We start from the raw sequence: 19,530 nt of genomic DNA, 5'->3' as shown, positions 1-19,530 counted from the left end.
AAGCTATTGGAATGAAAGGAAAAGATCCAAGATTGATTAGAAATTTTTATTGGAAGCAAAGGGCATGTATAAGAATGCAGAATAGTCTATCAGAAGAAATACTTATAAAGAGGGGAGTGCATCAAGGCTGTGTCTCATCTCCTTGTTTGTTCAACTTGTACACAGAACTGATCTTCAGAAGCACTGAAAATTTTGGAGGAATTAATATTGATGGTACAACTATAAATAATCTTAGATATGCAGATGACGCTGTGTTATTGGCAAAAAAAAAAAAAAAAGTTAATAAGATGGGCAAAGACCTTGGTATGAAAAACACAAACAAAACTAAGATGATGATGATCAGTTTAAAAAAAAAAAAAAAAAAAAAGGTAGATAATCCTAAAGTAGACATACAGACAGATGGAACCACAATTGAGCAAGCAGAGAAGTGTGTGTACCTGGGTCAACTCATAACCGCAGATGCCAAATGTGATAAAGAAATAGCAAGGAGAATATAAATAGCAAGAGATGTCTTTAACAAAATGCAGGCAACCCTTATTTCACATACCGTAGAATTGGCTTAGAAACAAGAAAGATTATTGAAGCGTTCTGTTTGGTCTATACTTTTATATGGAGCCGAAACATGGACAGTAAATAACCAAATGCAAAGACAACTTGAGGCCTTTGAGATGTGGGCTTACAGACGTATGAAAAAGATTTCTTGAACTGAAAAAGTAACAAACGAGGATGTGCTGAAGAGGGTAGGTACTAAGCAAATGCTTCTGAACGTAATTAAAGAGAGAAAACTCAAGTACTTTGGTCATATAGTTAGCCATGACAGCCTCCATCATACTCTAGTGGAAGGCCAGATAAACAGCAGGAGAGGTTGAGGCCGGCCCAGAATATCACGGGTTACGAACATCAGGGAATGGACTGGCATGACTTACACAGAGGCAATACGAAAAGCACAAAACCAGAAGCAATGGCATTTCATCACATCCCACCCTCGACCAGAGGAAGGAACGTGAAGATGATCCTGCTGCAAACAAACTAACACGTAAAGACAATGAAGGCACTAACCGTCATCTCCTGCTCAAAGCGTCGGAACAGTTGTTCTTTCTGCTGCTGGAGCTTATTGCTGAGTTGTTGATGGGCTCTTTGTTCCTCCTTCTGTAGCAGCCTCAGCTCACGCAGCTCCTGACGCCTACAGCAGGACCATACACGACATCATTTCACTTAACACAACACTAAAATACAAGATTTGAAAATGGCATCTTATGAGCACTTTCACACCTATTAGTCTGTTTACCAAGAAAGAAAGATACTCTTGGTTTGTTTCCTATTGAGTCTGGTATGTTTTTACAGAACACATAATTGAACAAACCACCAAAAAAAAAAGTTAAATTAAAAAACCCCACACCACACACCCCTTTGCCTGAGGGGCATGTACAACCCCGATTCCAAAAAAAGTTGGGACAAAGTATAAATTATAAATAAAAACGGAATGCAATAATTTACAAATCTCAAAAACTGATATTGTATTCACAATAGAACATAGACAACATATCAAATGTCGAAAGTGAGACATTTTGAAATTTCATGCCAAATATTGGCTCATTTAAAATTTCATGACAGCAACACATCTCAAAAAAAGTTGGGACAGGGGCAATAAGAGGCTGGAAAAGTTAAAGGTACAAAAAAGGAACAGCTGGAGGACCAAACTGCAACTCATTAGGTCAATTGGCAATAGGTCATTAACATGACTGGGTATAAAAAGAGCATCTTGGAGCGGCAGCAGCTCTCAGAAGTAAAGATGGGAAGAGGATCACCAAGCCCCCTAATTCTGCGCCGACAAATAGTGGAGCAATATCAGAAAGGAGTTCGACAGTGTAAAATTGCAGAGTTTGAACATATCATCATCTACAGTGCAGATCATCATCAAAAGATTCAGAGAATCTGGAAGAATCTCTGTGCGTAAGGGTCAAGGCCGGAAAACCATACTGGGTGCCCGTGATCTTCGGGTCCTTAGATGGCACTGCATCACATACAGGCATGCTTCTGTATTGGAAATCACAAAATGGGCTCAGGAATATTTCCAGAGAACATTATCTGTGAACACAATTCACCGTGCCATCCGCCGTTGCCAGCTAAAACTCTATAGTTCAAAGAAGAAGCCGTATCTAAACATGATCCAGAAGCGCAGACGTCTTCTCTGGGCCAAGGCTCATTTAAAATGGACTGTGGCAAAGTGGAAAACTGTTCTGTGGTCAGACGAATCAAAATGTGAAGTTCTTTATGGAAATCAGGGACGCCGTGTCATTCGGACTAAAGAGGAGAAGGACGACCCAAGTTGTTATCAGCGCTCAGTTCAGAAGCCTGCATCTCTGATGGTATGGGGTTGCATTAGTGCGTGTGGCATGGGCAGCTTACACATCTGGAAAGACACCATCAATGCTGAAAGGTATATCCAGGTTCTAGAGCAACATATGCTCCCATCCAGACGACGTCTCTTTCAGGGAAGACCTTGCATTTTCCAACATGACAATGCCAAACCACACACTGCATCAATTCCAGCATCATGGCTGCGTAGAAGAAGGGTCCGGGTACTGAACTGGCCAGCCTGCAGTCCAGATCTTTCACCCATAGAAAACATTTGGCGCATCATAAAACGGAAGATACAACAAAAAAAGACCCAAGACAGTTGAGCAACTAGAATCCTACATTAGACAAGAATGGGTTAACATTCCTATCCCTAAACTTGAGCAACTTGCAATTTTGAAACTTCCACATCATTGCATTCCGTTTTTATTTACAATTTGTACCTTGTCCCAACTTTTTTGGAATCGGGGTTGTAGTTAATGTGAATTAAAAACTAAAAAAAAAAAAATGCAAATAAAAAAAAAAAAATCCCAGATGCTTAATAAACCATGATAAAAAGGCACTTAAAATATTACCTTAAAAACCGCAGTTCCTCATTCTTGGTGTCATTATCAGTAACGATCTTTGAAGTGGTGACACTGACCTCCACCCCATCCACCATAAACTTGCGTGTCTTTTTCAGAGTCTTCTTCTGGTATTTGGCATCCTGCGTAAGTACAACCTCATGAACATGAGCCAATTTCATAAAAGGTGAATAATCTATCAGGGCACATTGTGATATTCTTACCTGTACAGAAATAGATCCCTCCTTACTTCTGGATAGGAAGCTGGAGATAGACAGGTTCATGTCAATGCTGTTAGTATCTGCTGCAGAGCTGCTTCCCGAATCAGAATCCTTCTCAATATCGGGTTTAATTGCCACAGCTCTACTCCGGTCTACCTCATTCTCTGTAGCTGCTTCAGGGGATGCAGACTGCTCATGATTTGTTTCTGTGGTTTTCTTTGACATATGGTCTACCTCATCCTTCTCTCCATTAATGATAACAGGTGACACATCCACAGAGGTCTTACTTTCATTCATTATTTTCTCCGTCTCAGCAGGAATCTCTTTCACAACTGTATTGGTCACTGACTCAGTGTTGTTCTCCTCTTGTATAGACTCCTGAGCATCTACTTCAGCTTTAGGTCGGTCCTCTTCAGCTTCTAGTTGTATCTTCTTTTCTTCCACTTCCTCTTTAGGCATGTCAACACCAGTTTCTTCTCCCACTTTATCCTGCTGCACATCCTCTTCCTTCTTTTCGGTCTCTCCTTCAGTCTCAACCAAGTTCTCCGTCTTTTCTGCGTCATCCATGCACACTTCACCCTGCTCAGTAACAGCTTCTTCAGGCAGATTGTGCTGTGGTTCGGTTATTTCTACAGGCCCAGTACATTCCTGTACTAAGAGTTTTGGCTTCATTTCCTCCTCCAGCTGCTGATCGTTTTGTTCATCTGCCATTTTCTTTTCCTCACAGCTCTCAGTAGGTTCAGTCGTCCTAATCTGCTCTTCCTCCTCCTCTCCAGTCTCTTCACTGACAGTCACGGTCTTCTGAACAGCATCTTTCTGGGTCTCTGGAACTTCAGGAATCTTCTCCTCAGCAGGGCATTCTGAAGTCTGGGTTTCTTCTTGGCTTGACACGCTCTTGTCTCCAGCATGCGAGTCTCTAGGACTGAGGTCTGCCACTGCAGCTGCCTCCATGTGCTCTCCCTCAGCATGGTCAGGCTCGGAGGAATCCAGAGCCACAGCTGAGCTCCTCTTACTGTCCTCAGCTGTTTCGGGTTTTGCCTGTGGCTCAGCTTTCTCAGTGACCGATTCCAGCATAGACGCATTCTCAGAAAGCTTCTCGTCCTCTGTGCTGCCAGTGCTGATTTCAGATAGTGCACGCTTATGTCCCCGCACATCCTACATGCACAAAGAAATGATAAAATTGTTGTGAATAGTATTATGCATAAGACACAAAGCATGAAATGCATAAAACAAAATGGACACCAGAGCATATGGACCATAACTGTTTACTAATTAACAAATACACATACCAGGGGTGTGTCGGTCTCATCGTCGTCTTCTTCTTCCTTGCCTTCTTCAATCTCCTCAAACACTTCTGCTTTAGCCTCAGCAACCAGTTCACGGACAGGTTTGTTGTCAGTTACGCTTAAAACAAATGGATGCTGAAATAAAATAATATAAGCCATTAAAATACGTGGGAAAAACTTTATTCCCCCCCACACACACTTTATTATGTAGAGGCCTTTTCATGCTTTATGGATGGGTCACCTGCAGGAGTTGTGTTGCGCTCCATCTATGGTCTACATTTTTATCCAGAGCTTTCTTCAGGAAATCACTGAACTCGGAAGACCTGTTCAGTCCAGCAAGAAATCAAATGAAAATGCATGTTTGAACTAAAGAAACCTGAATGTTTCATGACTCAGATTTAGAACACGTCAATCACTTGAGCTCTGTTCACTTTTAGGCTACCCATATGGAGATGCTCTGGGTGGGCGATTGCTAAACTGATTCATCATTACTCATTTCAGCTGCCTGCAGCCTGCACACATCATTATGTCAAAGATTTATGGGCTCTTTATGTGTATTAAAAACAACCCCACACCCAAACACCCGTTCACTCAAAACAAGTGAATGTTATAGTTTTTGCTTGTTTGTTTGGTTTTTGGTACCACTACTTGTTTGCTAATGCACCACTGACATTTCTATGTTCAAATTGTATTCTGCCTCACTTATAGTTGACCAGGGATGAGAATGAAAATTATTTAAAAAGTCTGAAAAAACCAATGGCCCAGGGGGGACGGGGCCCATGGGTTCCAGGGGCTAATGATTTTTGGCTATTATTTTTTTTTTTTACCCCAAAACCATTAAATTTTATCAGCAAAAAGTTGCAATGTATTTGGAAATAAATTCCCCTTCTTGGTGGACTACCAGGTGAAAATGATTAATATGGTGCAAGAGACTTGTTTTTAATCAATTCACATTTGATGATTTCAAAAAATCAATGCACCAGTATTATATTTCTGCATTTTTGCTATTCATGTCTTTGAATACTCTAATCCTTTACAATGAAGTGCAAACCAGAAAAAAGTTCCGTCATATAATTCTCTGAAGCTTTCTTCTGATGTTATCATGGTAGCAGGAGCTCTTGCATATTAAGCAGGCAACATTCAACATCACTCATCACTTCCCTTTCAACTGTTGTGTGTACTAACTAGGTTTTATCTAGACAGGATGTTGTGTAATGTAATGCATATACCATACGGTCAATTTGAAGATCGAGATGGTGATTTTGAGTTAAAGAACAGGCATGTACAATGGGCATTACAAATTGGAAAATTTTTTTTACATCAAAAACTATAAGTTCATCTCGGCCTAAAAAAATGTGGGCAGACGCGCCCGCGCGGCACATGCCAGCAATTCCCCCCAGTCCCCCTATGAAATGAGCAATAAGTAGGAGAGTTATACACGGTATCATACCTAAAATTTTATCAGAAATATAGATATGATACTATGATTCTCCCCAACATGCTACATTAGACAAGCTAACCTCATTTATAAAAAGATACACACTTATATATGACGTGTATTTGATATACATGATGTATATTCATACATTGTTACTTTACGGAAATCTTCAATAAGTTTGGTCTTTTCATGACAGCCTGTTGTAGACCTAAATATAATGCACATGAAATGACACTCCTCACCTCAACATGTCCTTTACAATCATTTAAGCCACCATGGGCAATGCTGAAACCACTGCTGCAAACAGTACATCGCGCAAAACTCATTATTTTCTACCCTTATTAGACAGGGAGATTCTTTTGTGTAATCTGAGCTGAAGTGGGTTTTGTACTTTCGTTTTTTGGGGCGCGCGCTCTCTCTCTGCTATGCCGGTCGGTCCTCGAGAAAAGGGATAAAAGCCCACCCACACTGAAAGCTGATTGGCTTATTTTGCTGAGTAACCCAATCAGGATGCTCTTTGTCTGGCATGCGCTACATGAACAGGCACACAGGCAGTGTTGCCACATTGGGTGGTTTTAAGTGCATTTTGGAAGGTTTTGAACATATTTTGGGATGGAAAACGTCAGCAATATCTGGCAACACTGCACACAGTCTCCCTCGCGCGCACACATTCTAAGATGCGTGATGCAGACCTTAACGTTGCGCGCGCACGCTCTTGCTCGCTTCTATCAATATGCAGGAGACTCCCGGAAGTTCTGGGAGACTTGGGATGTCTGCGTTATAAGGTGACCACAGATCGTTAATCATACACACACACACGAAAATTTCTCAACGGATTTACATCGATCTCAAAAACGATCATTTTGGTCTGAAAAAGTCGGAAATCCGCCGATCGGCGGAAAATTCTCATCCCTGGTTGACTAAATTTGTCTGGCAATTGAATACATGTAAAACAAACACATAATAAAAATCATAGCTGTGATTCTGCAGCCATACCATCGAGAGGGCTGCAGGAGTGTAGGGGGCTCAGACTTTGCTATTTTGAGCAGGACTCTCATAGGGTTCATCTCGTGATTGGGCGGCTCAATCTGTGCCAGCTCGATCAGCGTGATCCCAAGGGACCAGATGTCCGCTTTGTAGTCATATGGTCTGTCTTTTGATGTCTCACACATCACCACTTCAGGGGCCATCCTACAGACGCCAGAGGGGTGAAACAAAAAGATTAAAGTAGGGGAAAGAGAATGTAAAAGAACAGAAAAAAAAAACTCTTTGGTATGGAATTAGTTGTCTGTTTTTGTGTCTTTGGCATTACCACTCCCGTCTGTTTAAAACAAACCATATAAAACAATATACTTGTCTTGGAGTTTTCTCGAGCAGATAACTAACCAGTAAGGAGTTCCAATGAAAGAGTCTCTTCTTTGTAGAGTCCTAGTGTTTTTTGCAGACACTCCAAAGTCAGCTAAATGGAGACATTGACCCAGATTAGAGATACATGTTTGATGACTGGTAAACTGGAGGCAACAAGACTTAAAGAAGCCTTTCAGAAGCTGCTGCTGTATTACATTTTACAATCATTGTTCAATGAATATTGCAGCCTTGATGCAGTCATACTTTATATACAAATTAATAATATATGCTCAGTGGAACCCCAATCAAAGTGTACACAGATGGGAAGGAGAGAAAACAAAAGGGAAAAAAAAAAAAACCCTCACCCAACTTGACATCACCATCTGAAGAAAACAGAATGTTTCCAGCTTTCAGGTCTCTGTGGATAATCTTATTCTCATGAAGATACACCAGTGCATCTAGGGTCTGTTTACACACCACACGGATCTGTGGCTCTGTCAGTGGCCGCTCCAGCTCTGGACAAATGACCACAAAAACATACATTTTATTTTATGCAGTTCTATATAAAACTTTACATACTTATTAAAAAAAAGGGTTATAGAATATTATTTAAGGAATTCATTAAGGTTCCTGGAAAATAATTAATGATCTTGCCATTTCTGACATTTAACCTAATTTACCAACTGAAGTCATGCCGCCTCCTAGGCTGAAGTGGCTATACGAATTGAATAAGAGTCGTCTCCCCCCCCCCTTTGTTTTGAATTTGCAACCTCAATTTTTTGACTACAAAAAAAACTTCTGCAGAAAAATAAGGCACTATTTAGTTGAATGATACTTTATACTAGTCTGTTGCCCTTGAATAGCTGATAACGCTGCACCTTGTGAAGGAGCTGTGGCCGAGTCCCTGATAAGAGGGTTACTGAGGTCTACACTAACACACTAAATCAAGCGGTCTAATTCTACCGCTCAAACCAAGTCATTTTCAAGAGACCCATACCTCGTCATGAATAGCACCTACAAGTGTTTCAGTTTCAGTGAAAGATGAAGGCAGAGGGACATGAAAAACATAACACCATAAGAGAAAAAGCTGTGTGTTTAACTAGTTGTACAATCTAAACAGAGAAATGACTTAAAACTAAGAACAGGATCCATTAAACATGTGGCTAATTGTGACCGCTACTTGTGCCTCTCAGAAGCATTGCAATCTGTCTTTCCATTTTTCAAGCATCCTCTACTTCCAAAACATTTAGTGGAAAAACTCTGCATGAGGATTTAGGAACACATCCAAATAATACAGCAGAAAAAGGCTGAATTGCAGTAACCACTCCTTGAAACTGGAGCTGCAATAATTATATACTTGGACCTTCCTTGAAAAGTAAGTGTACCCTACTGTGTGGTAGTGAGGTTCAGCGGAATGTAGCAAAATTTATTAGAAAGAAATTTTTAATGATTCAACAGTTCTGAAATCTCTCTTTACCCTGGGATGAAACAAAGAAAATAAAACTCACCCAACATGACAGCATCAACTGCACCTCCTGCACAAAACTCAATAAGTATCTATAAAACAGACAGATAGAAGGGGCAGAAAGAAACTTGATTACAAACTCAATTGTTTTAAAGGATACGTCCTAGAACAATTAATTCATCCAATCAGGGAAAATGTAAGAATGGGCGGAGAAAAAAAACAAAACCCAAAACACTACACATACTATAAAGCTTTTGGTAAAACGGATGCTCACAATCAACTGATTTTGACCCCAGACCAAATTTAATCCCAGACATAGTCAGAGAAAATGGCTAGATTTCAATCTAAATTTAATGCATTCCAAAATCTAACAAATTCAGACAGATCAGGTCCTCTGGTGATTAACTGTGACAGCGACTATTCAATTATGCACCATTATGAGGAATTGCAGTCACTGGCAAGGTATAAAATTGCAAACTTTGGTAAAAGCTTTGTAATTTAAACCACCATGTCATTCTACCGAGGGCCTTCAAAATGGTATGCACAAAATCAATATAAACTGTGTATTATGTTCTTTTAGTACGAACCACAATGAAGAGGAAAGGGAGAGAAATGCCGGCCTGATTGCGACAAAACTACAATTTACAGATCAGTTAAATATTGTTTATTTCTTGCTCGATGCCTATATACAGTCAAACTAATGATTGGCCAGCATACAGATTCTGCTCATGGTTTTATTAATATTTTAAATCTCTCTCACAGACACTCCATACTATATTTAAAGCTTTTAACAGCCGAGTGACTTGAAATCCTTCTCCCAGTTAAGTAAAAATGAGCGTTCATGGGTGTCGTGCATTAATCCCCTCTGATTAGTCTGCAGAAGCGAACTGGACTAGTGTATAATTAATTCATAAACACTTTCTTTGCTCATTTGTAATGGTATATTATCCTCCCATACACTGTGCATAGAGTGGGCGCCATATGAAACTGCCTGCACCTAATTGCTTTGGGAGTTCTGTAGCAGAATTCACTTTTTTTATTTATTTATTTAAATAAATAAATAAATAAATAAATAAAACCCACACATGGAGAGAACAGAATAAAACAAACTGAAAAGCCATCACCCATTAAGAGCAAATTAAGCAGCTATGTGCAAAGTGTTTTACAAACTGCAAATTCAGGAAAGAGAAGTATACAGCATTGATTACTTATTGACTGAGGGCTTCTGTATAATGAAAGCTGCTGTAAAGTTCTTGACTCATATCACACAACCTGTAGCAACATGGCTTTTCACTTCCTCCACATCTTGAAGCATGTGCATATTTGAGTATATCTACATTAAGATACACAGCTCACACAACCTGCACATAACTAATTAAGCCTGTTTAAGTGATCGAAAATAGGAGAAGCTACTTGCCCATAACTTGCTCTCAAAGTAGAATGCGTCAAGCAGTTTGACTATATATGGATGGTCACATGAAGCAAGGATATCTATCTCAACCATGTAGTCTTCCAGCTCCTCCTCTGTCTTGGTGTCGATCACTTTAGCAGCTGCAAGGATGCCTGTTTGCTTGTTCTGAGCCTGAAACAAAATACATGCGAGATGATTCAATACACATCAAAAGTAATAATAATAATAATAATAATCATAGGTTCAATTTATATAGCGCCTTTCTAAAAACCCAAGGTTGCTTTACAATTATAGACAGAAGAAAAAACTAGACAGGGACACACTAACGAGTGCAAACCCCGCCTTTTCCCTATTAAAATACATTGGGCGAAAATTTCGAAGTTCTGCCATGACCTTGACCTTTGACCTCCAAAATTTAATGGTTTCCTTCCTGGGTGATTGGCAACACATGTACAAAATTTGGTCCAAATCGATCCATTGGTTCTTGAGATATCTTGCAGACACACAGACAGACAGACAGACAGATACACACACACAGACTGACGCAGGTGAAAATAATAACCCCTCCGACTACTGTCGGCGGGGTTAAAAAGTGGTCCAAAAACATGCAAATAACCTAAATATGCCAAGTCACAACTGTATATGAGATTTAAACGGAAGAAAGGAGAAGTCGTCTTTAAGAACAAAAACCATGGTAATTAAAAGAAAGCTTCAAACTTTGAGGACATAATAGCATCTAGATCTTAGGTACTACAAATATTTTATGCATTATACTGCAGTATAGGTGTACGTGTAAAGTTATTTAACATTACATTTTGCTACCGACTCAAACTCACCAGCTGATTAACCCTGTTTGGTTGCTTATTTATTTAGTCCTTTATTTACTGCCATGTTCATATTTCTATTTAACATTTAGAAATGAATGCGACTAAGGAAGGAGTATTTGATTCAAAGATTTATCTATCTGTAGCCCTATTATTACTTCAGTTATTGTCTGAGTTGAAGGCGTATGGTCAGTTCACTTTTTATCCTTTACGCACTTTATAACATGCAAAACATCAAATGGGAAAATTTGCTTCGTCTGACCTACATTAATACATATACAAATCTTATCTAATCAACTGATCTTTATATTTAATCATCATGTAGTGTTGATTCCAGTAGCAATAAAATCCAGACAGCCACATTAACATATAATTAAGTTGAATTTAAAAAAAAAAGTGTGTCATCAGAAAAAATTAAATGCTGCCCTAATGTATATAGTTTTGCTGATTAAGCTTTCTAACAGTGTGGAAAATATTGCGCTCAAATATGGAGTGAATCAGAACTCCGATTTGGAGTTTAACCCTCAGAGGACAAGGGCTACTTTACACACTTTGATATCTAAGTTTACAGTCTTACGGGTGAAGTTTTATGATTTTTTTTTGACACAAGGTTGATAATGCACACAAACCTGTTGCTGAATGACCACACACAACGGAACAGGTTCTACTACCCAAAAAAAAAAAAAAAAAAACACACACACACACAAAGGGAGGAGATGGAGAAACACCCATACTGCACCAGTCAAGCATTTGGACACACCTACTCATTCATAGGTTGTTCTGCATTTTGACCATTTTCTACATTGCAGAAGACATCAAAACTATGAAATAACAGACAGGATTATGTGGTAAACAAAAAAAGAGCTTTTTTTTTTTTAAATGTTTCATATTTTAGATTCTTCAAAGTAGCCAGCATTTACCTTGACACTTTGCACTGAAGCTGGCATTATCTTAACCAGCTTCATGAGGGAGTCACCTGGAATGCTTTTCAATTAACCGGGTGTGCCTCGTCAAAAAAAAAAAAAAAAAAAAGTTATTTCAAGAACTACTCAAGTACATAAAGACAAATGACAGTTCATCATTACTTTAAGACAGAAAATGTCTTAAGGAATTAAAAAAAAACAAACAAAAAAACCCCCCCACTGAATTATAAGGTGTCCAAACGTTTGACTGGTAGTGTACATACATGCAGGCTAAACTATAAAGCTATGAATGCATTTCAAATTGTGATCCCCCCCCCGGCTCTCTGACAAGTGTATTTTATAGTATGTCTCTACCTCAAATTATTCCTAAATTAATATCAATACGAAGGACATGATCTTTCATGGTGCGACTGCCATCACAGACCTTGCGGCATGGAGTAAACAACCCATCTACGCTTAAAAAGGATCATATTTACCGACACTTAAACCTACTAGGTATCAAAATACAGGCAAAGATAAAATCACAGACCTCTGAAGGTTAAATCTGAATAGCTAATAACATTTCCTTACATTAGAACACTTAAATCGCCAAATTACAAGGGTTAAACATGCAATGAACCCCAAACCAGCTGTTAGTTTGAATTTGCAAATAAGTGTGTCTAAGTGCTGCAGGCTTAAAATAGCTTCAATCTTCAAAAAAGCAAAACAAAAAAAAAAAAAAAGAGGAAACCCAATGGAGTTACCTCATCAAGAGGTGTGGCACAAACTGTTTGAGACAGCACTAGGAACCTCACTGTACACGAGCACAGATTAATCGTGTATGCTCATCTAAAGACTCATTTCACTACAGTCAAATTAAGTTTCATTTCAGATTCAGTTCATGTCCAGTCTCTGATAAAGAGTGTGTACCGTTAAAGCAGTGTGTTATAGCTCATCTATTTTAAGTCAGCAATGGGAGGAGTGACGATTCCAATCACTAGTTCCTACACAGCTGGAAGTTGCGAGCCTGTTTTGGAAAGAGCTTCAAGTGTAATGTTTATGGATACGGGAGGGGAACGAAACAGAACAGTGGAGGGAGAAAACAAACAAGTGTGTGTGTGTGGCTCAGACTTTCTATTTACACAAAGCTTTACATCATACCCTCTCACACTGCTTTTCTTTGTACTAGGCAACACCTCTCCTTTCTGTAATCTGTGAGGAAACGGATACAGCTTTTACACAACTTAAAAGGGAGCTGACCCAACATGACATTCTCAAAGCTACAGCAGCCTGCAAACAGCACGTCTGATACAGATCTGCTGATCTTCTGAACATGATTACAACAAAGATAGTTTTTACACTGCTGCTGCAATTTTAGGCCATAGTTTCCACTTAACATAAAGACACAAATGTTAAACATCTGACTATGATAAATACAGTACCATATTGACATTGAAACGCAGTTTCACCTAGCCTAGTTCAGAGCCTACTCAAAACCTGGTGTTTGCACTGAGGGTGGGAATATTATAAGGAAAAGTCCTCTGGTGTGACACATGCTCTCAGTATTCTTCCACACCCATCCATCTCACTCTGTTCTGATGTAGAGTATGGGAAGGGACACTTGCTGAGAGCCTCTGCCACAAACCCGTCTGCTGAATCATTATGTGCCCGTTTATACTTCATATCACATTTATATGAAAATGCAACGTTAATCAGTATTTGACCACCAGCTCGTTTGGCGACTAAAATATAATTGGTTAACAAATTGTACAGAGAATTAAAGTCTGAAACTCTTCCTTCACGCACTCATTCAGTCAACATTTACTACATTGAACAGAAGTATTCAACTATAAATTTGTTGTTGAAAAAAGGCCCGGGGGCGACACGGTGGTGTAGTGGTTAGCGCTGTCGCCTCACAGCAAGAAGGTCCGGGTTCGAGCCCCGGGGCCGGCGAGGGCCTTTCTGTGCGGAGTTTGCATGTTCTCCCTGTGTCCGCGTGGGTTTCCTCCGGGTGCTCCGGTTTCCCCCACAGTCCAAAGACATGGAGGTTAGGTTAACTGGTGACTCTAAATTGACCGTAGGTGTGAATGTGAGTGTGAATGGTTGTCTGTGTCTATGTGTCAGCCCTGTGATGACCTGGCGACTTGTCCAGGGTGTACCCCGCCTGTCGCCCGTAGTCAGCTGGGATAGGCTCCAGCTTGCCTGCGACCCTGTAGAAGGATAAAGCGGCTACAGATAATGAGATGAGATGAAAAAAGTCCCAATTACACCAAATTCCTTGTTTAGAAAGGTCCAGATAAGTAACAAACAGATTGATCTTCTGCACAAGCTACAATGGCTGATGTTTAGAGTCTCTGAGCAATGACTAGTACTCAGTTATACCTGCATAAATACTTTCTCAGGTCCATACCTAGTTCATGGTCTTCCAGTTCACAACCCCTGATATACAGTGTTCTATATGAAGGCAACAGTGAGGAAGACACTGGGCTGAACTCACACTACACTTACTACCAAGCGCACCAGAAAGAACATCACAAATCACCATTACTTAAAAATAAAATCACCTAGTAACCAGAAACCCCAAAAAATACACAAGTATTCAAAATGACTATCAGTATTAAATACATTATTAAAGGTGGGGTATGAGATTTTTTTCAGGAGTATTTTTTACCATATTGCTTGAAAAGCTCCTCACACCCATGTTGCAAGCAGTACAATAGAAGGTTTGACCCAAAAACGAAATATTTTAATCCAGTCTACAGTGTAAAATAAAGGAAAAACGCCATCCAATCCTATCGAGGTACCACCTCAAAATGATTGGATACTGACACGTCAATCAGACTGAAACCCAGGAGCAGCCCGGCCCTTCTGTGTGTGAGAGAGAGAGAGAGAGAGCAGCCCCTCCCCCAACCCGCGCACTGAGCAGGGAGAGACAGAAATGCACAGAAAAAGGTCCCTCCAAACAACAGGGATTTACACGAAAACGGAAGGAGATATTCACAAAATTCTTTCACAGTGAGCGCCACAAGGCTCTCCTGAACACACTGATGTATTTTTTTTGTCTGTAGTGTAAAAAATGAGGTCACTAGAGCAAGTTAAAGACGAGTGACTTTTCAGCCACGTTTATAATGGGAGTCTATGGGGTGCGCGCCTGCCCTCTCCTCACTTTCAGGCTTCTCATTCAAAAACTGCAAGTCCTATCGTGTAGGTAGACACATTGTGTGAATCAGGACAAGTGTGGCTATTACTTTTGAGAAAATTGTGTGTGTGGAGTGAAAATTGGGGCTGAAAACACAGTTTAAATGAGAAAGTTTGAGCTATTTTTTCCAAGCTCTCTACACTCTAACTTAACGAGACGCGGGGGGTGGGAGCATGGTGAGGGCGGGCTTGTTTTTCAAAATACGGCTTGCGGGAACTGTTATTCCAAAATCTCGTACCCCACCTTTAAGTACCTGTTGGGTTTAGAGACGGTTAAGCAACACACAGTCACATGCTATAGTATCCATCCCGACAACTACATTTCAAGTTAAGAAAAAACTCTGTTGGGGAGCAGTATGTAATCAGCTGTCGACTAGATTTATAGTGCATTATAGATAATACAGCACGCTATGCAGTCAATAGGATTTCCACTTAGAATTCAGACATCACTGCAAAACATTGCACTATTTGGTGAATAGGGATCAGAGTCAGACAAATTTCACCTTCTTTTGGTCATTATACCAAAAACGTGAACTGGATAGCATCTTAAGAAAACCCTTTCAACCATATGACAAATGTATTATGCCCTCCATGACAGGGCAAAATAACAAAATCATGCTGACTATGTGCTTGAGAAGCCATCAATGAGAGTATCGACTTGCATTAACAGTTTTGAACTTAAGACTAACCTCAGCAAAATCAATCATCTATGTTCACATTTTGACCAATCAATTAGTGAGCATTATTTTACCCATTATCATGCAGCCCACTTGTTTTTCACTTGAATGCATATGGTTAGTTCATTTATTTTTTTAATCTAAACACTTTACAGCATATGCTCAGCAGGCAAAATGTTTGTAGGAAAGCTTGCTTCCTCTGATCTACTTGAATTCATATCTACATTTTATCCCCTCAATTTACATTTAGCTGGAATCAAACAGTTTGGTGATTAAGTGCTCCAATAGTGTGCAAAATGTGTTAACTGGGCAGTGAACATAGTCAGTGATCACACTCAGGTGGGCAGCACGGTGATGCAAACTTTGTGTGTTCTCGTGGGTGCTCCGGTTTCCCCGACAGTCCAAAGACATGTGGTTAGGTTAACATGGGGCTGAAGTGCCCTTGAGTAAGGCACCGAACCCCCAGCTGCTCCCCGGGCACTGTAGCATAGCTGCCCAGTGCTCTGGATAGGTGTGTGCGCTCATTGCTCACTTATGTCTGTGCATGCATGTGTTCACTGATTCAGATGGGTTACATGCAGAAGACGAATCTCACTGTGCTCAAGTGTGCACGTGACAAAGGCTGCTTCTTCTGAACCACAAACCGTTCACTAGTTTGAATTTACAAATAACCTCTCTTGTGCTACAGGCTTAAAATAGCATCAGCGGTCAAAAATACAGATGAAGAAAAAAACAAAAACAAGAGGTGTGGCACAAACCTGTGTGGTCTTTATGCCCTTTTGACCACAAGTTCATCTGTACCACGCATCATATTCCAGATCCAACTGTTTTGTCTCATAGTACAGTTAAACCCTTGTCAATAGTCTTTTGTGCCTTACACGTATAATACGGGAATGCTGGCAGCCTATTACATTAATGAATGCAGGAGTCATTAATACCAGTCCTGGAGAGCCAGACTCTAGCTTCGCTGCTGATTTCAAAAGACACACAGCTCCTAATTTATCATTACGATACAAATATCAGAGGGCTGCATCTGTGATGGACATCCTGCTTTCAGAAAGCTTTTGTCACCAGATTGTGCACAATGTCATCTTTGACGATCTGAATCAAATCCAATCACACCATCAGACTGGTCCATCCCTGGTGATTTAAAAAAAATAAAATCCCCGGACCAAACTGCACATCTCAGTGTATATTTTACATTCAAGGAAATGTGCCTTCCTTGTATATAATTTACAGTGCACAATTAGGACATTAATAGACCGCTGTACATTTAAAAAGTTTCGTTCAGCACAAGGACCTTCCCCCAGGTAAAAGATTACAGGGATCACTGCAGCGACAAGGAAAAGTGCAGCGTGGTACCTTCATTTCCGAGAGTGTACATAACATACCTACCAAACCTGCTAAGGAACCTAACGTGTTGAATCAGATGCCTGATCAGCATTACAGTATTCGGAAGAAAAAAAAAACTGTCACATGCACACTTCAAGCACAGTGAAATTCATCCTCTGCATTTAACCCATCTGAAGCAGTGAACACACGCGCACACGCACAGACCCAGAGCAGTGGGCAGCCACACTAGAGCGCCCGGGGAGCAATCAGGGGTTCGGTACCTTGCTCAAGGGCACGTCAGCCCAAGGCCGCCCCACGTTAACCTAACTGCATGTCTTTGGACTGTGGGGGAAACCGGAGCACCCGGAGGAAACCCATGCAGACACGGGTATGCAAATTCCACACAGAAAGGCCCTCGCCGGCCGCTGGGTTCGAATCCGGAACCTTCTTGCTGTGAGGTGACCGTGCTAACCACTACACCACCGAACTACTCTGGACTCTGTTCCTCCAGGACTGGATCCCTGCACAAGGCTGGCATATCATCCAAGATTACAAAAGAAGCTTGTACACTCCTCCATAAATTCTGTACAAAAGTGTGTGTTGAGTCAGAATGATTAACAGACAGAGACAAAGACAAACGTCATGGAGAGCTGAGCAGCCTGACCCAACAAGCAGTCATGTGAAAAACGACTAGGTGGTGTCTGTCTCTATAGATGAACCCAAAAACAACAACATCTTTACCTTGTAGACCTTTCCAAAGGCTCCATCTCCGAGCTCTCCTACAATCTCCCACACTTCCTCCGGATTCACGTCTCTATGAACGTGTTCGTACTGTTTCTTCTTTTTGTCGATGCCAAGCTTAAATATCTTCCGCAGGTTGAAAAACGACATCTTTGCCGCTCAAGAACCTGCTAATTAATAATAATAATAATAATAATAATAAAACTAACTCTGGCAGCTAGTAACCTTAATTCAACCAAGTTTGCTAACTAGCTAGCTAACTCTTGAACGCATTAATTATACTGCAGATAAAAGTACAAGATAGAGTTCGCTCTACTTTACGTTGGAGGTGTCGGAAATTACTAGACTACTGAGAACTGAGCAATTTTGAGAAACTTTGTAGGTTATATCCATAAACATGTCCATAACGGTACTGGAGAATCCAGCCGTAGATACAAAATAGTAGTCCCTCCTTCGGCTAGCGCCAGCTTCTGTTTATGTTCTCGGGTTTAGCACCAAAATGAGAGCTTGGTCCTTCATCAAGAAAATCCACTTTCACAAGAAATTTCGCTTCACTTCGTCGGACAATACGTGAAAATCAATAAAACTGTTTACTTATCCAGCAAATATAGAGTCCAAATAGAAGAGAACGGATGCTGAAGTGTAAACTCGGCGGAAAGCTGCTAGCTAACAGTCAGTCCACACAAACAAACGGTCACGGCCCAGCCGCGCTGCCCCTCTCTCTCTCTCCCTCTCGCCTGGTTAAAGAAAGAAAATAAAATAGGCCTAAAACAAGAGCCCGCACTATTTTACCCTACTACCAGACACATCACATTACTCGGCCCGGCAGAACAGGGTGTTGTGTCGAGTCGATCCCCCGTCCTGACTGGCAGGAAAGCTCATTCTGCTCAAGTGGAACTTCTACAAAAAGATGAGGCGCTGTCGCTGGATGGAGAAGGCGCGTGCACAGCGACCGAAGATGAAGAAAGAGTCTGCGCATGCGCACTGCAGCCAGCCGGTGACACATTCACTGAACAGGAACTAGAAGTGCAGCAGTAATGTTGTAGGGGGGAACAGTAATGTGACACAACCGGTTAACTGAAAAAAATAAGAAAATGTAAAATAAAATAACATAAAACCTTTTATTCAAACGGAATATCACCACCACTATTATTAGTAGTAGTAACCCCAAGCCTGCATTCTTGATCATGATATCTCATCTCATTCTCATCTCATTATCTCTAGCCGCTTTATCCTTCTACAGGGTTACAGGCAAGCTGGAGCCTATCCCAGCTGACTACGGGTGAAAGGCGGGGTACACCCTGGACAAGTCGCCAGGCCATCACAGGGCTGACACATAGACACAGACAACCATTCACACCCACATTCACACCTACGGTCAATTTAGAGTCACCAGTTAACCTAACCTGCATGCCTTTGGACCGTGGGGGAAACCGGAGCACCCGGAGGAAACCCACGCACCCACGGAGGAGAACATGCAAACTCCACACAGAAAGGCCCTCGCCGGCCACAGGGCTCAAACCCGGACCTTCTTGCTGTGAAGTGACAGCGCTAACCATATATATCCAGCATTCTCTCTCTCATATATACTAGTCTAGTATATATATATATACAGCATTCTCATCTCATCTCATTATCTCTAGCCGCTTTATCCTTCTACAGGGTCGCAGGCAAGCTGGAGCCTATCCCAGCTGACTACGGGCGAAAGGCGGGGTACACCCTGGACAAGTCACCAGGTCATCACAGGGCTGACACATAGACACAGAC

The 19,530-nt window shown here is 40.9% G+C and overlaps 1 protein-coding gene across 2 annotated transcripts in view; it reads right to left on the bottom strand.

The window, feature by feature from the left end:
• slka (STE20-like kinase a) overlaps positions 1 to 18,735 on the bottom strand; it is a 32,952-nt gene extending 14,217 nt beyond the window's left edge. For both annotated transcript variants that reach the window (XM_060926125.1, XM_060926126.1), the window contains exons 1-11: positions 17,764 to 18,735; positions 10,096 to 10,260; positions 8,722 to 8,770; positions 7,579 to 7,728; positions 7,253 to 7,325; positions 6,863 to 7,057; positions 4,670 to 4,751; positions 4,432 to 4,563; positions 3,146 to 4,297; positions 2,934 to 3,064; positions 1,060 to 1,183 (exon numbers count right to left, since the gene is read on the bottom strand). In XM_060926125.1, coding sequence (XP_060782108.1) covers positions 1,060 to 1,183; positions 2,934 to 3,064; positions 3,146 to 4,297; positions 4,432 to 4,563; positions 4,670 to 4,751; positions 6,863 to 7,057; positions 7,253 to 7,325; positions 7,579 to 7,728; positions 8,722 to 8,770; positions 10,096 to 10,260; positions 17,764 to 17,913 — 2,403 coding nt within the window. In that variant the 5' untranslated portion in view covers positions 17,914 to 18,735. The remainder of the gene's footprint in view (positions 1 to 1,059; positions 1,184 to 2,933; positions 3,065 to 3,145; positions 4,298 to 4,431; positions 4,564 to 4,669; positions 4,752 to 6,862; positions 7,058 to 7,252; positions 7,326 to 7,578; positions 7,729 to 8,721; positions 8,771 to 10,095; positions 10,261 to 17,763) is intronic.
• Between the last annotated feature and the right edge of the window lie 795 nt (positions 18,736 to 19,530).

Source organism: Neoarius graeffei, chromosome 7 (assembly GCF_027579695.1).
Source record: "Neoarius graeffei isolate fNeoGra1 chromosome 7, fNeoGra1.pri, whole genome shotgun sequence".
Lineage (NCBI taxonomy): Eukaryota > Metazoa > Chordata > Actinopteri > Siluriformes > Ariidae > Neoarius > Neoarius graeffei.
This window is presented reverse-complemented; position numbering and strand designations above follow the sequence as displayed.